We start from the raw sequence: 22,636 nt of genomic DNA, 5'->3' as shown, positions 1-22,636 counted from the left end.
GTGGCCTTTGCTCTAATTGTGTTTACCCTGTTTTAGTTTTTGGCTGCAAGTGGAAATGTACGCTTTAAAACTAGGGCAGTTTAGTGATTTACCTCGAGTATTTTTATCCGAAAGTTGAAGGCAACAGGGATCTTGTTCAGATTTTCGAAATGATGTGCCTGCTGCATTTGATTGTTGGTTTTTACATGCGGTATGGTGCGTAATAAATATTAGAAACTTGTGAATTATATCCACCCCTATAACTGTATAGAAGCATATTTTGGCATCTGCTCCAAAGCGGCTTACGGCTGCTTCAAACTGGAATTTTGCCTGCTCCAACAGCTGCTCCGAGAAGGAAAATGCCGCTTCCATCACTGCTTTTTGGAGTTGCGTCCTTCTCTCTCATGGCTTGAACGTTCGGCGTGGTTTGTGAAGTGTGTAATGTGTGCGGTCGAAATTACTGCATGCAGTGACTGCGAGTTAGGATAACGCCTGGTAAATAATTGTGGCTGAACGACGACTGTTATAGGCACTGGCTTGCACCCGACCCGGTGAATCCACATCGGGTGAAATGCAAGCCCTGCGCGAAAGCGTTCGACATCGCTGCTGTGGTAGAGGCGGCGCTGAAAAGTCGTGCGAAAAGCTCCAAACACGATGGGAACGTGACGGCAGCAGCGAATAGCACCATGAAGAACTTTTTGGTGCCATCGCAAAGCGAGCAGTCCGTGTACCCAACATCATCACAGTCGACGGACTTGGACAGTGTGTGCAAGAAGCATGAGCTAATGACTGATGCGGAGATTTTGTGGGCTCTAAAGGTAACTACATTGCACTATTCCTACAATTCCTGCTCTCAGATAAATGACTTCTTGAGAAAAATGTTTCCTCACAGCAAAATTGTCTGAGCCTTCTCCTGCAGAGAGCAGAGGACTAAGTATGTTGTGTGCCATGGTCTCAGACCTTTCTTCTTAACTATTTCGTTACCGCAGGGAAATTGACCGATATTTAGGGGTCCAAGGAAACATTTTTTTCTGCTAAAAAAATTGGTTAGGCACAGGAACACAAAATGCAGATTATTTAACGGCCTTTCCAATAAGACCAGTTTTTTAAAATGTTTTCATATATCGTGGTTGCGAAACAAAATATCAAAATCAAAATTTTTGTCAATGTCGAAAAAAATGATAAAAAAGGAGTTGTGTTTATCAAACCACCAGTAGTACAAAAAAATTAGAATATACATTTTGTAGGGAAACATTTCAAAAACATGACCTAGAAAAAATGTAGACGTGCGCGAAACAGTTTTTCAGATATAAAAAAAAAATGTTAGCATGTAATGCGTTGAAGCCCAACCTCCAATTCTAAATGTGCAATTTCAGGTGGTTTCATGGAAGAAATCTGGCGTTTTCACATTATCAGAGACACCAATTTGCCCCCACATCTTGTCAATGACTGACTTTGCATTTGCAGCCAGCACAATATTTGGGACAAGCACGCGGTGGGGAAAAACATGCATGAAGTTAAAAACGGAAATCCGTGGTTGATGCTTGTTGACGTTCACGGTCAGTTATCTCTCAAAACGTAAAGTTGAGCTTTATTATCATCTGACTCGCAATTGTAGCCTTGCTTGCAGGAATGAGGTCCGATGCGCTAGAATCGGGCCCTGCAAAGTTTGGCCGAGTAGCTGTTGCGCGATAAGAAGATCAGCACAACGAGCCTCCTCCATTGCAGCGCCACCTAACATGTTTGAAATGAAACAGTACAAAAACTTACCGGAGGCTCCGTCCGGATAGACAGTTCAACTAAGCAGCAACACTAGACCCCCGGAGATACCCTCGTATGGAAACGAAACTGGAAGGCGAACAGCTGGCAGTGTGTAAGGCCGGTTTGAAGCGCAGTCCTCGTCGAAACAGATATCTGGCGACTGGGTGTGATCTTTTGACTTGCATCTCAAGTTCTTATCGCAGAAATCGGGTTAGGATGGGGGAAATCAGGAGCGCCGTGCTTTGTTCGAGGATCAGTCGCGGACACTCCAGGCGCCATGGCAGGTAGCCTTGAAGTTGGGTAACTGCGTAGTAGCGCTAAATATGAATTTCGCGATGCAGAAACGAAACCGAAACTGTTGTAAACTGTTTGCGAATGGTCCTGGGGTAAGTAGAACTACCACAGTACTAAGAACAACGTTCGCAAAGGCAATAAAACTGCCTAAAATGATAAAGTAGCTTTGCAACCAGGCACTGCTTGACATTTTCAGCCGATTTCTGGGATTATTACTGTCAGAGCGCGAACCTGATGATTGAAAATTGTTTGCTAGTTCCCCATTCACGCCCTGATAGCAAAAAACAAGCGCTGGTGCAGAGTAATTACGAGTTGCACGCATTCTTCGTTGGTAGCAGTGACGCGCGATGACCACGCCCTTTTTTCACACCCAGGTGATTTAAAAGCATGTCAAAAATCCCGTTTCCGTAGCAAAAATGAAAACAAAACTGATTTTGAAAGGCCATTTTCTGATCTAACTCCGAACAGCTTTACTTGTTCGAGAAACGCCTGGAACGCTATGAAAAGGCGCTCCCAAAAGTATCCATCAAATTGATCGATTTTGATAGGCGCAGTAGCGAAAGAGTGCGCCGAAATCTCGAACACACGGGCGTTTTTGCTTTTCGCCTCCATCAGAAAAGCGGCCGCCATGGCCGGGAATCGAACCCGCGACCTCGTGCTCAGCAGCGCAACGCCTTAGCCACTGAGCCACCGCGGCGGGTTGCTGGCCGTAAATGCAAAGTCAGTCATTGACGAGGTGTTTTTGCGTCACATGGGGACCAATTGGTGCTCCTGATAATGTTAAAGCACCAGATTTCCTCCTCCAGGGAACCACCGAAAATGGCAAGTTTTGAAATGAAGGTTGGGCTTCACCGCATGGTGCGGGCCCCACGCGTGCTAGCATTTTTTTCATATCTGATAAACTGTTCCGCTCAAGTCAACATTATTTCTAAAATGTGTTTTTGAAATGTTTTTCTACAAAATGTATGTTCGGAATTCTTTCTACTACTTGTGGTTTGTTATACACAACTCCTTGTTTATCATTTTCTACGATGACTTGACAAAAATGTTGATTGTGATATTTTTTTTTTGCAACTGTGAAATATGGAAACATTTTAAAAACGTGTCGTTGGAAAATGCATTAAACAATGTGCATTTGAGGTTGCTGCAATTAGTGCCTAACCAATATGTTTAGCAGCAAGAAAATATTTTCTCAGGCCCCTAAAAATTGGTCAATTTTCCGCAGTAACGAAAGAGTTAAAGAGTGAGTAAGGGTATTTGAAAGACGGAATAGAGCATGAGGAGGAAGAAAAGAAAAATTAAAGGTAACTACAAAAACAAAAAAACCATGAGTGATAATAAAGCCTAAAACTGAACAGGCGAACCAACCAAATGACGAATGAAAAATGGTACGCGGTGTCCCTACAATCGTGTAGGCAAGCCTGTGTCCTTTAGGAACGAAGTAGTGCTTTTGTGGCCTTTTATGACTGTGATGGGCAACGCCTGTGGCATAAAAGTCTGTGCAGTTATTGGCTGGTTGTCGAGCTTCCGAAGCTGTGTTGACGGGTGCAGCCTCGGCGTTGCAAACCGGGCACGGTGGCGCAGGAGGTGTTCACCAGCAGGGCTGTCAGTGAACGTATCTGCAGGCGGCCACGGTGGGGCGACACCTGAGCGTGGCATGTTAAAGGGACTCTGAAGTGAATTTGTCAAGCTCCAGTTTTTGCTTGCACTGCATAGACTGGCTCCAATTAGCACACTTTTCATCGTTTATCCGGTTGACAAATCGGTAATTATTTTACAAAGCGCGAAAGAAGAAAAACTACCATGCGCGGTTTGCGGCGGCCGCACCAACTAAGCTGTGACGTTGGGAGGAGGGGGCACCGTGATTGGACGATGCCCAAGGTTAGCAATCAAACAAGTTTCGGTTTCGGTTTCGGTTCTGTAAAACAACATGTTTGACATCCGATGGCGTCATTGGATGGGCATTCTCAATATCCCAGTGATCGTAGTACCGCGCTTCTGCCATGTTGTCGGCTGTAAAATGCATAAGATAAGCCTCCCAGGACGGCTTGGAATCGTAGCATTCACTAGCCGAGGCCTACGCGTGCATGAAACGCCCTCCGCGTCCTCGCAGACGCACAAATGCATGCGCTTTTCCCCCATATTTGGAGCTTGCCTCACTCATGCCTGTATCGTAAAAAGCGTGTTCGCACCAGGCCAAGGGTCTGTTGATTCTGGCCTGTGCCTACTGCCCGCAAGCAGTCGGTGCTTATGGCAACAGCATGCCAACGAGAACTCGCTAGCGCGCCAGTGCCAGGCTGCGCGAGTTCTACGGACTAGTTCGTGGAGCAGTGAACGTTGCGGCCAAAAAAAAGGCGAACTCGGTATAGAAAACATCGGCGAAAAACGAAAAAGTTACTTTATAAAAAAAAAAAACGCTTGTTCCCGCGGGGATTCGAACTTGTGACGGGCAAAACACTTGAGATGATATACCCAGCGCACCAAACCACACGGCCACAAGCGAGTGCGCTGCGGTCGATGGAAATATAAGGTATATAATGTATAACCAGTTTACACTTTCATTTAGTTTTAGTATTTCAAGCAGTTTAGGTGACTTTTTGTTGCATTGCGCTCGTGCAGTAAGCGTCCCCCGAGTTTCCACAATAGCTCACGTTTAGCAATTGCATTTCTTAGACGGAAAAGCGTTCGCAGATGCGTAGTCGTGCTGCTGACTGCTGTGCTTGTTCGCCCAGCGCAAAAAAGTGCTTCCCGCACCCTAGTTTACGCTGTACGGTAAAAATATCAGTTAATTTTATTTCCTTAGTACCTATATTGACTTCGCTGACTCTTCTACCCCTTCAAGAGGCCTTATATTTTCCTTTTGGCGTACCAGTCAGCGAAGCGTCACATGTGCGCTTGTGCAGCGCTTGTGTGAAGCGACCTTGACTTGGAGCTAGATACAGAGTACAAACTAACGAAGTAAAGAAAGGCACATTCTTCCATTCACAAACGTGTTTGGCTTAGTTTCAACTGATCGAGCGTATTGCCATGACCCGTCGGCGGCCGGCGGACTAAACGTTGTGCCGACTGACTCGGTCGCGGAAGGTCGGCGAGCCGTGCAGTAGCACAGCCAATTGCCAGCTCCTCTCCTGCTGACGTCACACGAAAACGCCAAAGAAAATGGGTGAGAGTGCAGAGAGGAGGACAGCATTTTCGAATTGATTTTTCTACTAAATAAATTCGCGTAAACGCACTCAGAGAGGTCGAAACAGGGCCTAGGGACTCCGGACTACAATTTGCGCTCGTAATCCCGCATTGTTTACAAATCACTTCAGTGTCCCTTTAATGCCAAGTGGTGTGCAGGTCGGGGTCGAGCGAGTACAAGTGGGAGTTTTAAAACTCCGGGGTATTATAAATGGCAAGCGTGATTTTCCATGGTGCGATAACCAGATGCTGGCCAATTCAGGGCACTTCCATGGGCATGGTGAGTCTGCACATTCATTCCCGCAAATGCCACAGTGGCTTGGGAGCCATTGAAAAAAAATTACATCATCTTCCCGTGGGGAACCCTGATGAGGATGTGAAGCATCATGGGGGTTCCGTGTGGTTCCATTGTGTTGCCGTTATGTTGAGTGATCTGGTGTTCAGTAGCGCCAGAGGGAATTCCACGTCCAGGTCCACACCGGTGGCAAAGGCACGCAAGTACTGTTGTGTTACGGTGGGTAGGCGGTGGTGCTCGAGGCGCCGAAACTCGTCCATCATGTTCTTGTCGATGTTGTCGTCTCTGTGGTAGAATCGGTAGTCTCCGCCGGCGTTGGTGAGGTAAAGGTTGTTGACGTTGGTGCACCGGCTGAGAGCAACGTACACGCCCTCCTCTTCACAGCGTTGTCTTATTCTCCTTCTTCAGCGGTTCCCCTGCGGGAAGATGACGACTGTGGTTGAAGGCGTAGCTATCTCGTGATGGATTCTTTGGTTGGCCAATCCCTAGGGGCATCCTGCCATAATCATCATCAGAGGCGCTGCGGACGGGGCACAGACGCGGGACATCCACCCGAGCAATAGATGCTTCGCATCTAAAATTGTGCCCATGCCCGACTAGGCGCTCAGCGGGGGAAAAATTCCCGTAAACTTTTGTGATCACAAGTGTTTTGTGCACCCCTGTGACGGCACTAAGCCGTCGATTGCAGATTTATTCTTTTTTGCCCCACACATCATAGATTTGAACACACGGAATAACTTTATTTTAACTTGTTTTTGTATTTCGCTATGTTTGTCATCTTCTGGTAGCATGGATGTGCATGCAGGCCTGGTATGTGGGTTCGCGGTTAAAAGGCATGTCTGTGCTGGAAGTGTGTACTATTCATGCAAATTTCCTTTTTTTTTTTTTTCATATACATGTAGTGTGCACTCCTCTTTTGCACCAATAAGTACAAATTTGTAGAATTGTGCAGCCTAATGATGCCTTGTGGAGAGGGCACAGTAGCTGTCCATAAGCCAACTTACATTTTTAGCTGTGATTTTGAATGAAGATTTGATTGGATTTGATGCGATTTTTTTGCGTATACAGTTGAACCCCTTTATAAGAGACACGTACCAGGGAGCAGTTTCTGTCTCTTATACGAGGTGTCTCTTATAAGCAGGGTACCATGTTTTCACTTACTAATCAGACCCTAGTTCAATGTGGGCACCCTATGACTAAAACAAGCTCAAAAGAATGGTACAGCATGTTTCAAAAGATTCATTCTAATTTATGTTTGGCCCCCCGGAATTTATGAAACAGTTCTGAATCTTTGTTTGCTTCATGACTGTATTTACACTGTATATTTTACAACCGATTCTGCAAGCTTTTTTTTCATTCCTCATTTGTGGAAGATGAATCGTACATGTTGAGTTCACAAGCCTGATGAATAGGCGTAGCGCACAGCTTCTTCCGCTGTGTGCTCAGGCTATTCATTATGCTTGCAGGACTCAACATCTGCGATGCTTTTTGATTGGGAGCTATGCCCGTGGGAGAACCCGCATGTGCGATCGCGCTCCATCCAATGGATGGCAGTAAGCTTCAACCACTTCTGTAAGTTGCATTTCCATTGGCAGGGCTTCTCATCGTCATTTTATAGCTGACTGAACCACTGTGTGTTTGCTGAAGTTATAATAAATAGCGACTGCAGGCGTCTGTCGTCCACCTGTGCTTCCAGGATGGAAGCAACTGCAATTAGGGACTGGTGGCACTGCGTCTGAAGTTAAAATGTCTATTACAAGCGAGATTATTGATTAAAGTTCAAGGATGACTTGTCCCTTATAACCAATCTTCTACATCCGATGTCTGTTATAAAAGAGGTCGATTTAATGGGAAAGATAGGGCAGCCAACCATGTGGGTCAATAGTGTCTCTTATACCCATTTGTCTCTTACATCAGTGTCTCTTATAACGAGGTTCAGCTGTATTGCGGTTATTGATTTGTCTGAATTATCTAAAAGCGCCTTCATAAGTCCTTAAGCAGAATAAACAATAATATTAATGATAATACAGTTGACGACCGATAATTCGGATTTCTCGGGGAAGGTAAATAAGTAATAAAAAAAACGGATGCATGAAAAAAAAAAATCATTTTATTTACACCAAAGGGCCCCCGGGGATGAAAGATGTTGTCCATAGGTATCTGCATGCACTACTACATGCGTGCAACCAAGTCTGCCTGGATCTCTGCCAGTGTAGCATGATCGCTGTACGCTGCTTTTTTTTAAAGGCGAGTTCGTAGTGCTTTTTAAACTTCCAGACCCAACCACAGGGTTCGCACAGGTCCTTGAAAACCTTGAAAACCCTTGAATTCAGAAGTGTCAATTTCTAGGCCTGGAAAGTCCTGGAATTTTTAAATGGTCCTTGAAAACCCTTGATTTTTCCTGAGAGAATCAATGGCCCTGTTTTGTCACAAGAATTTAAAGTGTTTGTCATGGATTTTAGGTGTTAACAAATGGGGAGAAACATTGTAACAATCAAGTTTCAGTGTATTGCGTGAAATTAGAAGTTTGGTGGATTTTCGTTATTACAAGGCAACATTGGGAGCAGGCACTTGTCAATCCAATCCATATCACGACACAATCCAGTGAAAGCCAGCTTCTGTTCTCTATCTTGCATCTTCCATCTAGTCTGTAGACGCTTGCTCATTGCATGTTTGCTGTGCCTCGTACTACAGTGAACTAGAATTCACTATACTCATACGCTCCATCTACGTTTGCTTTTACGTGCAAATGGTGGACGTGTACATAGTTCATCCTGCCTTGAAGCAACACTTGCTTGATTTAATTTCAGCTGGTACTCTTGCTGACAAAGCAGGAAATGCAGGCAACATTAACTAAGTTTAGAAATCAAACAGCCTCAGCAAAACACAAAGAAAAACCTCTAAATACCAGCCATGAAATAAAAAAATAAAGCTGGGGGAGCATATACGAACCTGTTAGCACCTATCTAAATGTGCACTAATGTGCTTATGTATTGTGCAATAAAAAAATTTTGCATTGTGTTGGAAAATTTATAAATAATCCCAGATAAAACATTATGGGGACCTTGAAAATGTGTTTTCTGGTCCTTGAAAGTCCTTGAAAACCCTTGAATTTTTGCTTTTGAAGCCTGTACGAACCCTGCAACCATCAGTGAAGTTAAGCCCTTCTATGCCAATTTGAAGTGCGAGGGTCTCGGCCTTTTGCTTCCAGTGGTGGCCGGGAATGGAATGCGTTGAGCGACGTTAGTGTTGAGCCCGATGTTCAGCACTCCTGGACGTAGGCCTTGCCGCACCCTTTCCTGTTCACTTGCAGAGCACCTCTCCGTCGCACCTGAAATCTCCTTAGTTTTCACCTAATCTGCTGTGGTTTCACTAAATGCTCGGGCAACTTGGACCTGCAAACGGCCATTGTGGAATGATAGCCACCACCTTAGTCATTGTCAGCGTTTTGTATTTGCCGCGTTTCGTCGCCATGGTCTTCAGTGTGGACTGATTGTGAAGGCAAGGCTGGCGCCATTTGACACAGACTTGGAGACAGCAAGCCGCTGCCTAGCACGCAGAACCTAACAAAGAAGCACGGAACAGCAGGACGAGGTACAGACTGCAAAAAGGCAAACAACAGAATGGCGATAGTGCGTCAGCTACCTTTGCGCGAGGATGACGGAACAGGAAGTCATGATCGCGATGTTCATACGACCTCGCCGTTGAGGCCGTTTGAAGCACTTGCAGCTATAAATCTCTGAGGTCTTTTTACTTTGAGGTTGAGCCTCGTATCATCGAGGTGCCAGAGGAAATAATGGCGGCCGATTCGGCATGCTCGACAGGGAGGAACTACAGAGTTGGTGGCTGTTTGGAATATTGGTCGTCTTCATACTTTCAACTCTATGGGGCCATCGGCGGTGCTGCGGAGCAGTGCGAATTACGGAGCCTGTCCAATTTACAGGTGTCCAATTTATCGGTCGTCGACTGCAATAACAATTGTGATGATGATAGTGGTAGCTTATTTTTGGCTCCCCCGGAGAAAATACAGTTCCGACGCCACTGGCCATGCCGTTGGATGCCAGATGACCGTAGCTGAGCTGTTGCTTTGCAGATCTCCTGAACGACGGCCGTTGGCATCGCCTGACACTGGCTCTGCAGACCAACCGCATTGAGCTTCACTTGGATGGGGTGCCCAGCATCACCAAGCGCCTCTTCTCCATGGAGACTGGCATCGAGTACCTCGTTGGCGGTAGCTATGCTCCCCCCCTCCTTTTTCTCGCCGCCTGCGTGCTCATGCTGGTCCCGTGGACCTTGGTGCGTGTGTCTAGATAAATGCTGCGTCACAAGTTGAGCCCTTAGAAAGAGTGCGAACATTCGACGGAGGCCGTGTGGAGAAAAACAGCGAGGAGGAGGAAGCCCCGTGCAGGCTGTTTTGCGTCCCCCGGTTGATTGTGGCAGACACTGGTGGTGCACAGGTGAGCCCGTCCCACGAGCACTGTTTCCCCTGGCAGGCCAGTGCGGGGCTGCTTGCACATTCAAAGGCACCGGAATGCCTAGATGAATGCCCAGGTGGTCGGTGCTGGTCCCAACCACGAGTTGGGGTGCATAGGGCAAGCACTCGCCACTAGTGGAAAGTCAGCTACCTCGATCCCTGAAAAGAAAGGCATTCAACCAATGTATCCTGCCGGTGACGACATACGGAGCGAAAACTTGGCGCCTTACTAAACAACTAGAAAGCAAACTTAGGTCCACCCAACGTGCTGTGGAGCAAATAATGTTGAGCGCAACACTTGGGGACAGAAGACGAGCAAACTCGAATTGAACATACACTGTTCAAGTTCAGAGAAAGAGATGGACAAGGGCAGCAGAGTGGACACAGAGAGGCCATTGACTGGGTGATGGATTATTCGCTCATTTCTCAGCAAATAATCCATCGTTGCTCGTCAAACAAAAGTCGAGAGAGCTGCGAAATGTATCTTTCAGTTGAAACAAAATTTCATTCTGCCTTTAGTGAGGGTCGAATCTTTTCATCAAATGCGAGCCCCCAGGGTCAATTTTTTTTATTGCTGATTTAAATTCTTCGGATGAATCTATTTCGAGAAAAAGATTATCGTATTTCTTTTAGGGTGACCATAAAATGACAAAAAAATTGTTGTTACATGCATGTCGTTTATTCATAACACAAAAATTCTAAATAAAAACAAGAGAGTAACAAGCCGGCATCTTTTTAACGAATCAAAATCAGATGCACATCAATTTCGCGGGCGCCAAAAGTGGGAAGCGCCCGGAGGACGATACCGAAACCAGCCGCTGCGCCCGCGGACGTGGCTGAATGCGGGAGTGATAGACGGCACACCGCTCCTAAAAAATACAAAAAAAGGAGAAAAGAGCCTCATCAGTTTCGCAGGCGCCCTTGGTCTGTGGTAGGCGCAAGAAGCAAGAGGCGCCCGGGTACTCGGTAGGCGATACCCAGCGCGCCCCCTCGTTCCCGAATGCACAAGCGATAGCCGGTGTGCCGCTGAAGTAAATCATAAAAAATAAAAAAGAAGAGCCATCGCCATGAGAAAATGATGTGACGTATTTCCGCATTGTGGCAGCACATGCCAAGCAAGAGAAGTTGGTGAAAAAGGCGCGCTTTTTAAACATATAAGTGATGACATACATGTACGTTATTGACAATTTTGAAGGCATTTGCAGAGGACGTACATGTACGTCCGTGACCCTGAAAGGGTTAAAGGGACCAGGAAGACAAAATGCAAGTTTGATTCGTTTTAAAGATTGACTCATTAGGAGAACACTGACACCACTTTTAATGCAAACTTCACTCAAGGAAGCTGTGTAATGAGAAAGATGCTGAAATGGGCATGCAACTCACCAGCTACCTTGCAGCACTATACTCAAGACGTATTATGGACAGCTTGCTGCGATTGGCCAAGGCCGGCAGAATCCAGTGCATATTAAACAGGGATTATGTGCATGTGCAACGAGCTGTTTGAGCTTGAATCTGGTGCGTATCCTTTTTATAGCAGCAACAGTGGTGGGGTAAACAGTGGAATGTACGAGTGAACACAGGAGCACGGAAGCACCAGTGCGTGCAGTGCGCACTATGCTGGCCGAAGCTGCATAGACCTTTGTCTGACATGACACTGGCCAGCTGGCATAAGTGACACGGCCACTTACATGACTGTGATTATCGAGCGTGCCCAATCTCTCGCAAACGGTTACTATCAACCGTAACAAAAGTGAGCCACGCACAAATCTCTCCAAAACAGGGCAAGTGTGGACAGCGGTCTCTGAGCAGTATTAAGGCGCCACCTATGAAGGTTGGCAGTAAACACATGACAGTTAAACACACCTTTCACCGTTAGCAGCAGCCTTAGTTAGCATGCTGACTTCCGAGAGAACTGAAATTTTGGCTCAAATTGCAGGTGAGCAGTGCCACAGGTCTGCTTCCAAGATTTCTTGCAGCTGGGCCAATTTTTCGTGGCGCAGGCGGCGTGTACGGCATGCGGGGCTTCATCGGCTGCATGCGCTACCTGTACGTGGAGGGGCGCTACATCAACGTGCTCTCCCTGCCGCCCAACCAGGTGCAAGGGGAGCTGCTGCGGGACACGTGCCACATGGTGGACCGGTGCGTTCTTGCCCCCCGGGCCCCCCATCGTGCGGGGCTCACTCTCTCCCCCCTCCCTCCTGTGCAGCTGCCACCCGAACCCGTGCGAGCACGGAGGGCTCTGCAAGCAGGACCACCGCACGTTCGCCTGCAACTGCACCGACACCGGCTACGCGGGCGCCGTCTGTCACCTGTGTGAGTTCCCTGCTCGGGAAGGGCAGCTCCTTTGCCATTGCTGTGGCCAGGGGGCCCGGTGGGGCAGCCCGTTGGATCTCCCTCAGTTGTGCTCCACTGCATCCAGGAGGGCTCTTGTGCCTCTTTTCTGTGCGTCCAGCTGTGTAGGCCTTGCAAAAACTACTGCATCATTTCCAACCTGAGAGGGCACGGTTTGGAATTGGCTGCCGTCGGTTGGCCGGGGCTGCGTGGTCAAATGTGACTGACGCCCGTGAATGGTCGTTTCGCCAAGTGGCGGGCAAGCATCCTCCATGTTTTGTGCAGGGGTGGGCTGCTTAGCTGAAATAATAGTAATCTGATTCTTTGCAGGATTTGTCATTGTGTCAGGCTGAAATGAGGACCCTGTTGTGTTTCGCTGTGTTCTTTTGGTGTTTCACACGTGTATGCACAGTGGTCAAGTTGGGATCCGTAATGAACAGCCCGTTCATGAAATTGTGCAATTTGTGGTGGCCCACATTCACAGCCTTTCGGAGCTTGTGCATGCTGGAGGACCATGAAGACAACCAGAAGAACGAAAGTTGGTCTAGTTGGTAGGTGTTCATCTTGGTGGAAACAAGAGCGCTCAAAAAACGGGGACGAAGGAAGATGTAGACGGCACGGCGCACGGCTTGTTTCCACCAAGATGACAACTTACAGCATCCCTTTTATTCAACTTGCTTGATTACCGTTGCTCTCCTAGATGCTGCAGTGATGCCGCTTGATGTGGGCTACTTTGAGGGCGTCAGCTTGGTGAGCTCGGCAATCACTCCATTGACTTCTGAGCAAGCCTGTGCGTCCCGTGTTATGGTTTATTGTAATCTCTTTGTAAAACATCTGTTTGGCCTCAGCCAATTGCACAGCGCCGCCCATAATGTGTCGATTAGTTCTGTGCAGGAGAGTAGCCGGTGCATTGCATTCCTATTCTCTGTACTCCCCCTCAGTGTGTGAGGGTGTGGCGGCGCCAGTGATGTGCTGTTTCAGCGACATCTTGCGCACAACGGAAGCATAACCTCTGGATTCTGCGAGCAGAGGACTTCCCGGAGCATGGCATTTAGCACAGTACGGTTATCAGCAAGAGGAAGAACAAATGACCGCTATTCTGCTGCAATGCGATACGAACAGACAAACGGTACCTTAATGAACAGAAAATGTTTCGCAAGAGCGACAGGAAAGTGATTCAGTTGTATACAAGTGCGGGACTATCTCCGCGTTGCGTGGACACAGTCATTTCGCAACGACTCCAACTGAACGCCAGCCCCGCCGGCCAAATGAGTGTGACTGAGTGAGTGGAAAACGTTTATTCAGAAAAGGAGTGGGGAGAGTTGGAAACGGTGGGGGCCATCCTATTCGGGTAGGCCGCGCAGAGTTGCCTGAGAGATCAGGGCTTCCTGGCTCTCGAGCAGGCAACTGTGCAATGTGCCCTCCCATCGCTCTGTAGCAGGAGAACTGGGTGGTGAGCGGTTCAGTAGGCACATCCAGTGTCGCAGCATGAGCAGGGGGAGGGGGGAGGAGGGCCTGTAGTGGTACAGGATGTCAGTGTAGGTTGGCAGGAGGGGGGGTCAGATCGAGGTAGGGGTGTCCGGGTAAGGAGATTGTGGGCCGTGGCGTGAGCCACTTCGTTCCCAGGCAGGGATGTGTGGCTGGGTGTCCACACGATGCGAGTAAAGGGAAGGGTGGGGCGTTGGCAAAGGATGTGCAGTGCCGGGGGGAAACGGCTTGGGAGTCTGTGAGCACCGTGATCGTTGGTGTCGTGGCTTCTTCTGTCGTGTTCGTTGATGCTGTTTGCAGGCTGGAAGCAACGAGGGTGGGGGTGCTACGGCAACTACGTGTGCCCACTGTTGTGTGTAGGCAGCGGCGTCTCGGTAGAGGGCAGTTGAATCATTGCCGTGTCTTCGAAGCGGGAGGCGGGTCCAATGCTGTTGCCGTCCAATATTGCGTGTGGGGCACATGTGGCGTGGGATGGGAAGCACCCGGGTGTTGGCGCGTAGAGCAGTGGGTATTCGTCGGGGTGTATCAGGAGTCTGCGCTGCATGTCGACCGAGCTTATGCAGCACGCGTCGGCCCGTTGAGGTGAGCTGCAGTTGTTGCAACTGGTTGTATATGTGGGCTTCCATCAATTAGCTGAGAGTGTTATAGAGGCCAAGTTGCGGTGCCCATTCGGTCGAGGTGTGCACTAACAAACTAACCGCCGTATTGTAGGATTTCGGAATTAGGATGTCAATTTTGGCCTGCTCTTGCTGTTTGAGGGCGAGGTATGGAGCTCCGTATGTAATCTGAGTGGTTAGCATTGCTTGGAGAATGCGGCAGGTGTCGACTTCTCTGAGCCCGTGTCTTCTTGAATCGGATCAGGTGCGTTAATTGCGACATAGTAGTTTGTAGTGTGGGGAGATGTGCAGCTCCTGAGCCGTCGTGGGAGTAGTGAACCCCGAGAATGTGCAGGGTCTTGACAGTGGGGAACAGTTGGGGGGTCAGGTGTCAGGTTTGGTGGTCGTCCTCGGCTCCTGTTTCGGAGAACGAGGAGGGCAGATTTGGATGGGGAACATGAGAGACAGCACTTAATGCGAAATGACGTCGGCTGCTTGCTGTAAATTGCCTTGCTGGGAACCTGGGGAGCCTGTGTGAGTCCAGAGTGCGAGATCATCAGCCTATAGAGCATGATGTACGTCAGGTATCTGTGCAAGTTGTGCCGGAAGGCCTAAGAGGGAGATGTTGAATAGCAAAGGGGAGATTACTGATCCTTGGGGTGTTCCCCAGGCGGGAATGAGGAATTTCTCCACCTTGTACGGTCCACCTTGTACGGTCCACCTTGTACGGTCCACCGTGTTTTGGAGCTGCTGTATGATGCCTTTGGGTTACGTTGTCGAAAGCCCCTTGTATGTCGAGGGCTGGAATTTGAGCTTGGGGTTTGCTTTGCGTAAGTGGTCAGTGATTGTTTCTTTCAATTGTAGGTGTACGTCTTAAGCAGACAGATGTGCCCAGAAGCCGAACATTGTATGCGGAAAGCGGCCGGTATCTTCGAGGAGTTCTGTAAGGCGTCGAGCGACCAGTTGTTCTCATAATTTACCCACACATGATGTTCAGGATGTGAGTCGTAAGTTGTCGAACGCTAAGGGCTTGTTTGGTTTTGGTAGTAGGGTAACATCTGCGTGTCGCCACTGCAAGCATAATGTTCCTTCTTGCGAGTGCCACTTGTAGCAGTCAAGGAGGGAATCCAAATGCTCGTCGTTCAGGTTCCAAAGAAGCTTGTATGTAGTTTGGTCGTGCCCCGGCGCCGAATTGCATGCTAACTTTGCGAGGGTATGGCTAGTCGAGGTTGAGGTTTGGCGCCTCTGGGTAATCAGGGTGGGAAGTGGATGACCGAACTAGAATGTAGCCAAGAAGCTTCTTTTGCAGGAAGGATCGGGGGTTGAGGGTGATTGTGTTGAGTAGTGGCGGTTTTGGATGGCGTACTGCCCAATAGGTGCCGATCCATGCTTTCTTCGTTGTCAGAGATCCGCTGAGTTAGTCGCAATATGTGCGCCAGTTTTGGTTTTGGAGATGTCGGGCGTAAGTGAGGGCCTTTGGCGATGCACCGTTTGAGTGAGCAACTATGCTGGTTGCGACGCCATCGATTCAGTAAGCAGCGGCAGGCTTCCCACAGGTGGTCAGGGTGGGTATCGGCTGCTGGGAGATCCTGTGTGTCTGTTGTAGTAGGCTGGCCATCTGTTGTGTCCTTTCTTCAATGTCTTTCTTCCATGGGCACTGTGGAGGGAAGGGCGGCTTTCTGGGGAGCCTCCGAGTCGGCTAGTCGGGCCACTCCCGTGCGGTGGCGGAGAGCGGGATTGGAGGTACACGAGGCAATGACGAAATGGTCGCTTCCCTAGGTGTCGGGCTTCTGTTCCCAGTCTATTCTGGGACGACATGTCGTGTAGACGTGAGATCGGGGATGGAATCTCGCGATGCACTGTTGCCGAGCCAGGTAGTCTTGAGTGAGGTCGTTTTGCAGGATGAAATGGTAATGTGGTGTAGCGTGGAGGAGGGCCGTTCCTTTCCTAGATGCGTGAGGATATCCCCACGTATCATGTGGCGCGCTAATATCCCCGAGGAGTATGCACGGATTGGTTCCAGTGAGTCGGGCCACTGTGTGGAGCAGTTCTACGGCTGTTAGAGGTTGGGTGGGTGGGCTGTACAGGTTCAGGATAAGGAGGCTTTGTTCCCGCTCTTCGGGAAGGATGAGCTCTACCAAAACGTGGTCGATAGGGGACGTCGTGGGTGTCACTTGGGCCGGAGGAGTGCGCTTGACAAATATTGCGGTGCATTGCTGTAAGTAGTATTGTAGTCGCACAATGTGGGGGGTGGGGTGTCCATTTCTTGTGGTGCCAACACATCCGGTGGGTTGGTGGCCGCGTACAGTTCAAGAGCGGCTTTCTTGCTTTTGAATGATCAGCGATCCGCCTCTTTCACAACCCCACTGCGCATGCGCAATCCCCTAGCGGCCAAGTCTCTAAGCAGTCCGGCAGGGGCAGCAGACGACATTTCCCACAGCTCCCGCACAAGCGGGAAGGGGTCGTGGCTGTATTTACATTGTTTGATTTTTTGTGTGTGCTCGTTGTGCGCGGAACAATGTCCAGAACTTGTGCTGCATTCCGCTGTAACTCGGAGAGCCGAAAAGGGAACGGTGTCGGCTTCTATCGCTTCCCGTCGGCCACATGCGACCGGCTAGGGCGGCTTGCGTCGCTCGGGTCGGCTCGAGTGATGGGAACTTTAGGCGTAGCATCCTGGAGGATATTTGATCGCCGCTATCTGTGCAACTGCGAATGACAATCCGTAACACAACTTTTCACCACACTATCATCCCCTTTCTCGCATCTGAAACTTTATTTAAGTTATAACTGCCGTTTAAACGATCGGTGACCAAGACATCTGTGTAGCCTGATTCGATGCTTCTGCGCAGGTATCGCCATCTCTCGGCCGCTGGGCGCACTGCGCGCAGCGGCGACCGGTCAGCATAGGCTTGCATCGCGGCAGATATCTGATTGCCGCTTTTAAAATAAGCCCTTACAACAACCCCTAGCACAATTTTTCACCACACTAACACCTACTTTCTCGCATGTGCAACTTATTTTTAGCGATCAGATTGATTCAGAAGAGCAGCGACAAGCGCGGTTGCTACCGAGGTCTGCGCCGGTTCGAGCCGCTGAGTGTGCCGAGCTGGCAGGCGCGGCCGGCGTGTGCGCGGACTGTTTACGAAGGCAGAAAACGCTTCACGATTGCTTGATTTGTCCATTTCTTGCGAACAAATGCGCAGAATCTACAAATTCAGCTCAGCGATCGTCGTAGTTGACCATGGAGCAAAAACCGTGGGCGGAGCGACGCCGACGACGCATCTCATGCGCGCATCGAAATTCACGCGTACGACTAGTCGGGGCGACAGTCGTAACGATCAGTCGCATGCGAATCGCGTGTACCAATCGTACATGTGTCCAGCGCTTAAAGGCATTTTGCGAACTGCCGGCCTTTGTTGAGCTGGCGATCGCACTTCATGCCAGACGACTCCAAGTACTGCTCGCTCTGCTACTCGGACGGCACACGGATCTGTCCGAGATTTCTCTGCCAGCCCTCATTCAGTGATAAGAAGCCGCCTGATATTATGTGATGACCAGGGGCTGTCGTCTTAAGGCGTTATAACACCAACACAGAAGAAAAACTTTGGCTGCTCCTCGCCGTAATGTGGGATCGCCGTGCATACGAGAATGCAGCCGGAGGAAACGCCGGCGAACCCTACCGCTTCAATGTCCGCTAGCACGCTAGGTGGCAGCACACCGCAATAAAAGAGGCGGATTCCACTGGCATATAGTTTCGGGGGCTGCACTGAGTGTCTACGGGTTATTGTGTCCTTTCTGTTTCTTGGCTTGGGGTGGGTATTTGAGGAGCAGAGTACTCTATAGAGCTGAGAATCGTTCCGCGAATAGACGGAGGGTGGTGTCGGCCACCTCCGTAATCATTTCCGTGAGGGATAGTGTAGGGGATGATGCGGGCTGTGATTTGCGTGTTGGCAATGTCTTCTACTTGGCTTGTGTGAGGGGGGTGGGAGCCTGTGGGGGAGGATTGGGTGGGGCGGTGCAGTCGGTTTCCACTGCTTCCACTTGGCTGAGATGCTTAGCGTTTTGCTCCTGGTATTGTGACGAGTTTGAGAAGGGCATGTGGGATGGGAGAAGGGGTGGGGGAGCATTGTGCGTGTTGCGTTTGGGGGGCGGAATGACTGGTGGGAGAGTGCGCAGCTGCAGTTGACCAGCTTGCCTGGTTGTCGGCGCCAGGGGGTTTCTGGTTGGTCGGCACGGTTGACAGGAAGCGGAGCGGGCAGTGTGGTTGTGAGCACAGTTCGCACTCGGGTTGGCACGCATGGCCGGTAGCTGGAGGGGATCGGCCGCAGTGGGAGTTCTCGGGCAGGGGACACACGTCCATGCAATGGCCAAGTTCACGACACACGTTGGCAATGGACGCGGCCCGCCTTTATTTTACATAAAACTGCACGTGGTGTCCTTGAAAAGTGAGAAGCACTGAGCAGCGTGGCCCATGAATCGGGCGTGGATGAGGGTCGGCTGGTTTTCTCGGAAATAGTCGTGGATGTTGGCATCCATAATGGTCGGTTCCAGGCCGTGAATGACCCTTCAGCATAGGTTTCAGGTACGCGGCGAATTCGCATAGCACTGTTAGGATTTGAAGTCGGGTGTTTGGATGTTGCTGAGAGTGACGGCAAAGTCGGGGTTGGTTGCACGAAAAGGGTGACTCTTTTGGTATAAGGACGGCAGGTCGAGCTCACATTTGGCTGCAAAGGCTTCGGTCAGTGCTGGGCCGGTAAGCCTGGCGAGGTAGATGATCGTGTAGGTGGTTGTTGGGAGTCTTGTTGGGGTACCACGGGCCGCTGTCCTGGAGGGCGGTGTGGCATAGGCTGTGAGGGTTGTTTGTGGCATTGGGACGTTGTTGGGTTTGCGTTTCTTTGTGTGCTGGGTCCACGGATTGTCCGGGGGAATAGTGCGTCTACTGAGCGGCGAGGTAGATGATCGTGTAGGTGGTTGTTGGGAGTCTTGTTGGGGTACCACGGGCCGCTGTCCTGGAGGGCGGTGTGGCATAGGCTGTGAGGGTTGTTTGTGGCATTGGGACGTTGTTGGGTTTGCGTTTCTTTGTGTGCTGGGTCCACGGATTGTCCGGGGGAAGAGTGCGTCTACTGAGCGGATCAAATTCCATGTTGGCAATCTGGGATCGGGGCTGTGGTAGCGTGTCGCACATGGTCACTCGGTGCTGGCTTGGTTGCTGCTCCAAAGAGCTAGGCCTACAGAGTACCATATTTTCCGGTCTGTAAGTCGCACCTTTGTATAAGTCGCACCCCCCTCAAACTGACAGTTTTTCCGAAAAAAACGTCTATAAGTCGCACCGGTATATAAGACGCACTTGTTAATTAGGTAAACTCATAGTGAATCAGATCGTTAGAAAGTGCGGCGAAAGTACATGGTTGCAGCGGCCCCTGCCGCCGCCCATCCTCTGTAAGGAGGGCTAGACATGGGCGTATAACGTCCAAAGTCTAGACAGAACTAGCTTCAGGGGTGAGACCGCTGTGCATATTGTGCAGTTTTTGATACAAATCAGCCTTCCTGCGCCAAGCTGCTCCAAAAGCTTGAAAATTGCAAAAATTGCGCCAAACTGCCCCAAAACAGTCTGAAAGCCAAGGATTTAAAGCTCCCGCGGCAGTATTCAGTGGGGAAAAATGCTTACTGACGGCATAATTTTTTAGCACCCTTAAGGAGCCATGAAGAGAAAACACAAGTTTGGTTCATTCGAAAGATTGCCTCGTTAGAACCATAACGACACCACTTATAACGCAAACTTCGCTCAAATAAGCTACATAATTAGGAAAAAAAGAAATGACCATGCGACCCACCAGCTCATTTTCCGCAACAAAACCTATGATGTCACTCGAGAATGCTCTGCGATTGGCGGAGGCCGGCAAAAGCAAATGCATGTTAGGCAGGGCTTACAGTTTGCATAGTGAGCTATATACCCGTGAAACATACTGCAAATTCTTTTTATGACAAAGAACGGTGGAGTAAACGGTTGAAGTACCGAACGAACACGCAAACACGCAAGCGTGTGCGCCAATGCGTACGAAACTACCGCCAGCCGACTCAACATCTCGCCGTCGCGCAGACGAATTTTCGGGTTCGAGGCTCTTAGGGGCCAACGAACCGTTCCAGCACGTACAGCCGCGACCTTGCTTGGCATCTTAATCCCTTGACAGGAGGTTGGCCGTCATATCGCCAACCAGCAAAGGTAAAAATAGAAACGAGGGGAGTAAGGAACAGCAAGAAGCGACGAGATAGTGCCAGTCGTCGCAGAAGTTTCGACTGGTGTTGGCTTGCTGCTGTCGTTACGAGCTCATTTCCAGTTTACAACCACTGAAAACTTCAGTTTGTTCGAGTACTTTACAATGAAATCTCGTTGCTGCGTTTTGAAATGCCCATGTAGTACGGGCAAGTCGTCGAGGGAGTGCGACATCCCCGCCGGTGAGGAGATCTCCTTTCATGTGCTGCCCAACGACGAACCTAGGCGAAGCAAGTGGCTACGTTTTGTGAACTTTGCAAATGGAGGAGAAAGGGAGCTAAAGGAAGTACGAGTGTGCTCGCTTCATTTCCGAGGAAGTGATTACGGCAGGGACCCTTACGTTAGCTCACTCCTGGGACATGCTGGCGCTCGTCGCCGACTTCGTCAAATCGCCGTCAAAGCGCTCTGAGTTTGGAAAAAAAAAATACCGTACACACCGCGCATTGACGCTGTTATCTTTCTGGTCGGAGCAGAGAGCTCGCACGAACGGCTTTCCATACACGACACCGGCCAACTGGCATAAGCGATACTGCTACTGAAATTGAACTATTATTAACCGTAATAAAAATACGACACATACGTACCAGTCTGTATTCATCCGTCGCGACGGGGCTGACGAAGCAGCGGTGCCGACGGCTGGGCGTTCGTATGTTGTGGCTATCGCGGAATGGTCGCTTTCCGGTCCATCCGCATATCCCACAACTCCTGCCGCTCGTACGCTTAGAAGCATTGAGCGTTCGAGTGGTGTGAGGTTGTTAAATGCAAGCCCGAGCTTCTCGGCTAGAGTTTTGTTCTCCCGATCAGGCGATTCCATGACTAGGGCTGCGGGTGCACTAGGTTTTACTAGTATTTTTAAAATGGTCGCCGTCTCGGTTTCGGCACGATTTCCGGTTCCTGTCTGACTCCCGCGTGTGGGTACTATATGGAGTCGACATACTAAGTATCTTTTTCATGGACCACCTCGTATGACGCCATTGTTCACGTCACGAAATCTGCAATTTTAGCGGGAGATTTAAAATTTTGGCTTAAATTGCCTTATTTCTCAGTGAATAAAGCATCATTTGCTTCCAGGAAAGCGCTTGGGGTACTATGAAACACCTAATCTTTCGAATAAAACAAACTTTTGTTTTCTCTTCATGGCTCCTTTAAGGTGATGCTGTTTGTAAAGGTTTAACTGATTGATCATTCAATAAAAAACTCGCATAAAATTGTCCCCTGGATAGTTTTTCCGAAAGTCACAATGTCGGGTGGCACATGTTATATTCTGTGGGGTTCTAAAGTTTTACCATCGAAAACCATTGAAAAGTCCTGTAAAAAATACTACTCTTTACTGATGCAACAAACTACTTGTTCAAATTGATGAAAAACTGAGCGCTGTATCTCCGGAACGACATTACTGGGCCCCGCCATCTTGGTGTTGTGATGATTGGAAAACATGGCCGCCAGGTGAAGCACTTGCTCGTGGTTCAGGCTAGTTCACTCTAGTTCAGGCAGAGCACTCTTTGCAGATTTCTATCATGGTTTTTCGTTATGGGGGAGGCTAGGTTTACATTTATACGTTTGGTCTGTTACGGGAATTTGCGTGACTCGAAAGACGGAGTTCGTCAAAAACAACGCATTCCTCAGACTCGCTAACAAATAATTCAATATCATCAGTGGGAGTTCCACTGGCACATCACTGTCGTCCTCCGACTCTCTGATGTCTTCTTCGCCAACATCGTTAACACTCGCGGGCCGGTATACTGCGGTCTTTATCAACCCGGCTGCAACTGTTTTTGTAGAAATGGAGTCCCAAGAGCTGGAGACCCATTTGGCCACCTCTCCAAACGTCGCGCGTCTTTTCCGTGCTGTCGTAAATCAGCACAATAAAGATGTCATGGCGGACTGAAGCGACGCGACCGGAAGCGGCCCGAAAATCGAAACTTCTCAGCAAGCCGTCATTTTAAAAATTAGAAGCACGT

The 22,636-nt window shown here is 49.3% G+C and overlaps 1 protein-coding gene across 1 annotated transcript in view; it reads left to right on the top strand.

The window, feature by feature from the left end:
- Positions 1 to 22,636, top strand: part of Nrx-iv (neurexin-4) — a 139,805-nt gene that overhangs the window by 51,251 nt on the left and 65,918 nt on the right. The window contains exons 9-11 of the mRNA XM_077705629.1: positions 9,606 to 9,743; positions 11,987 to 12,125; positions 12,193 to 12,299. Coding sequence (XP_077561755.1) covers positions 9,606 to 9,743; positions 11,987 to 12,125; positions 12,193 to 12,299 — 384 coding nt within the window. The remainder of the gene's footprint in view (positions 1 to 9,605; positions 9,744 to 11,986; positions 12,126 to 12,192; positions 12,300 to 22,636) is intronic.

Source organism: Haemaphysalis longicornis, unplaced genomic scaffold (genome assembly GCF_048455015.1).
Source record: "Haemaphysalis longicornis isolate Haplotype H1 unplaced genomic scaffold, Haemaphysalis longicornis Haplotype H1 scaffold_4, whole genome shotgun sequence".
In the NCBI taxonomy this organism is placed as follows: domain Eukaryota; kingdom Metazoa; phylum Arthropoda; class Arachnida; order Ixodida; family Ixodidae; genus Haemaphysalis; species Haemaphysalis longicornis.
The sequence above is the reverse complement of the archived record's forward strand: the minus strand, read 5'-3'. Positions and strand labels throughout refer to the sequence as shown.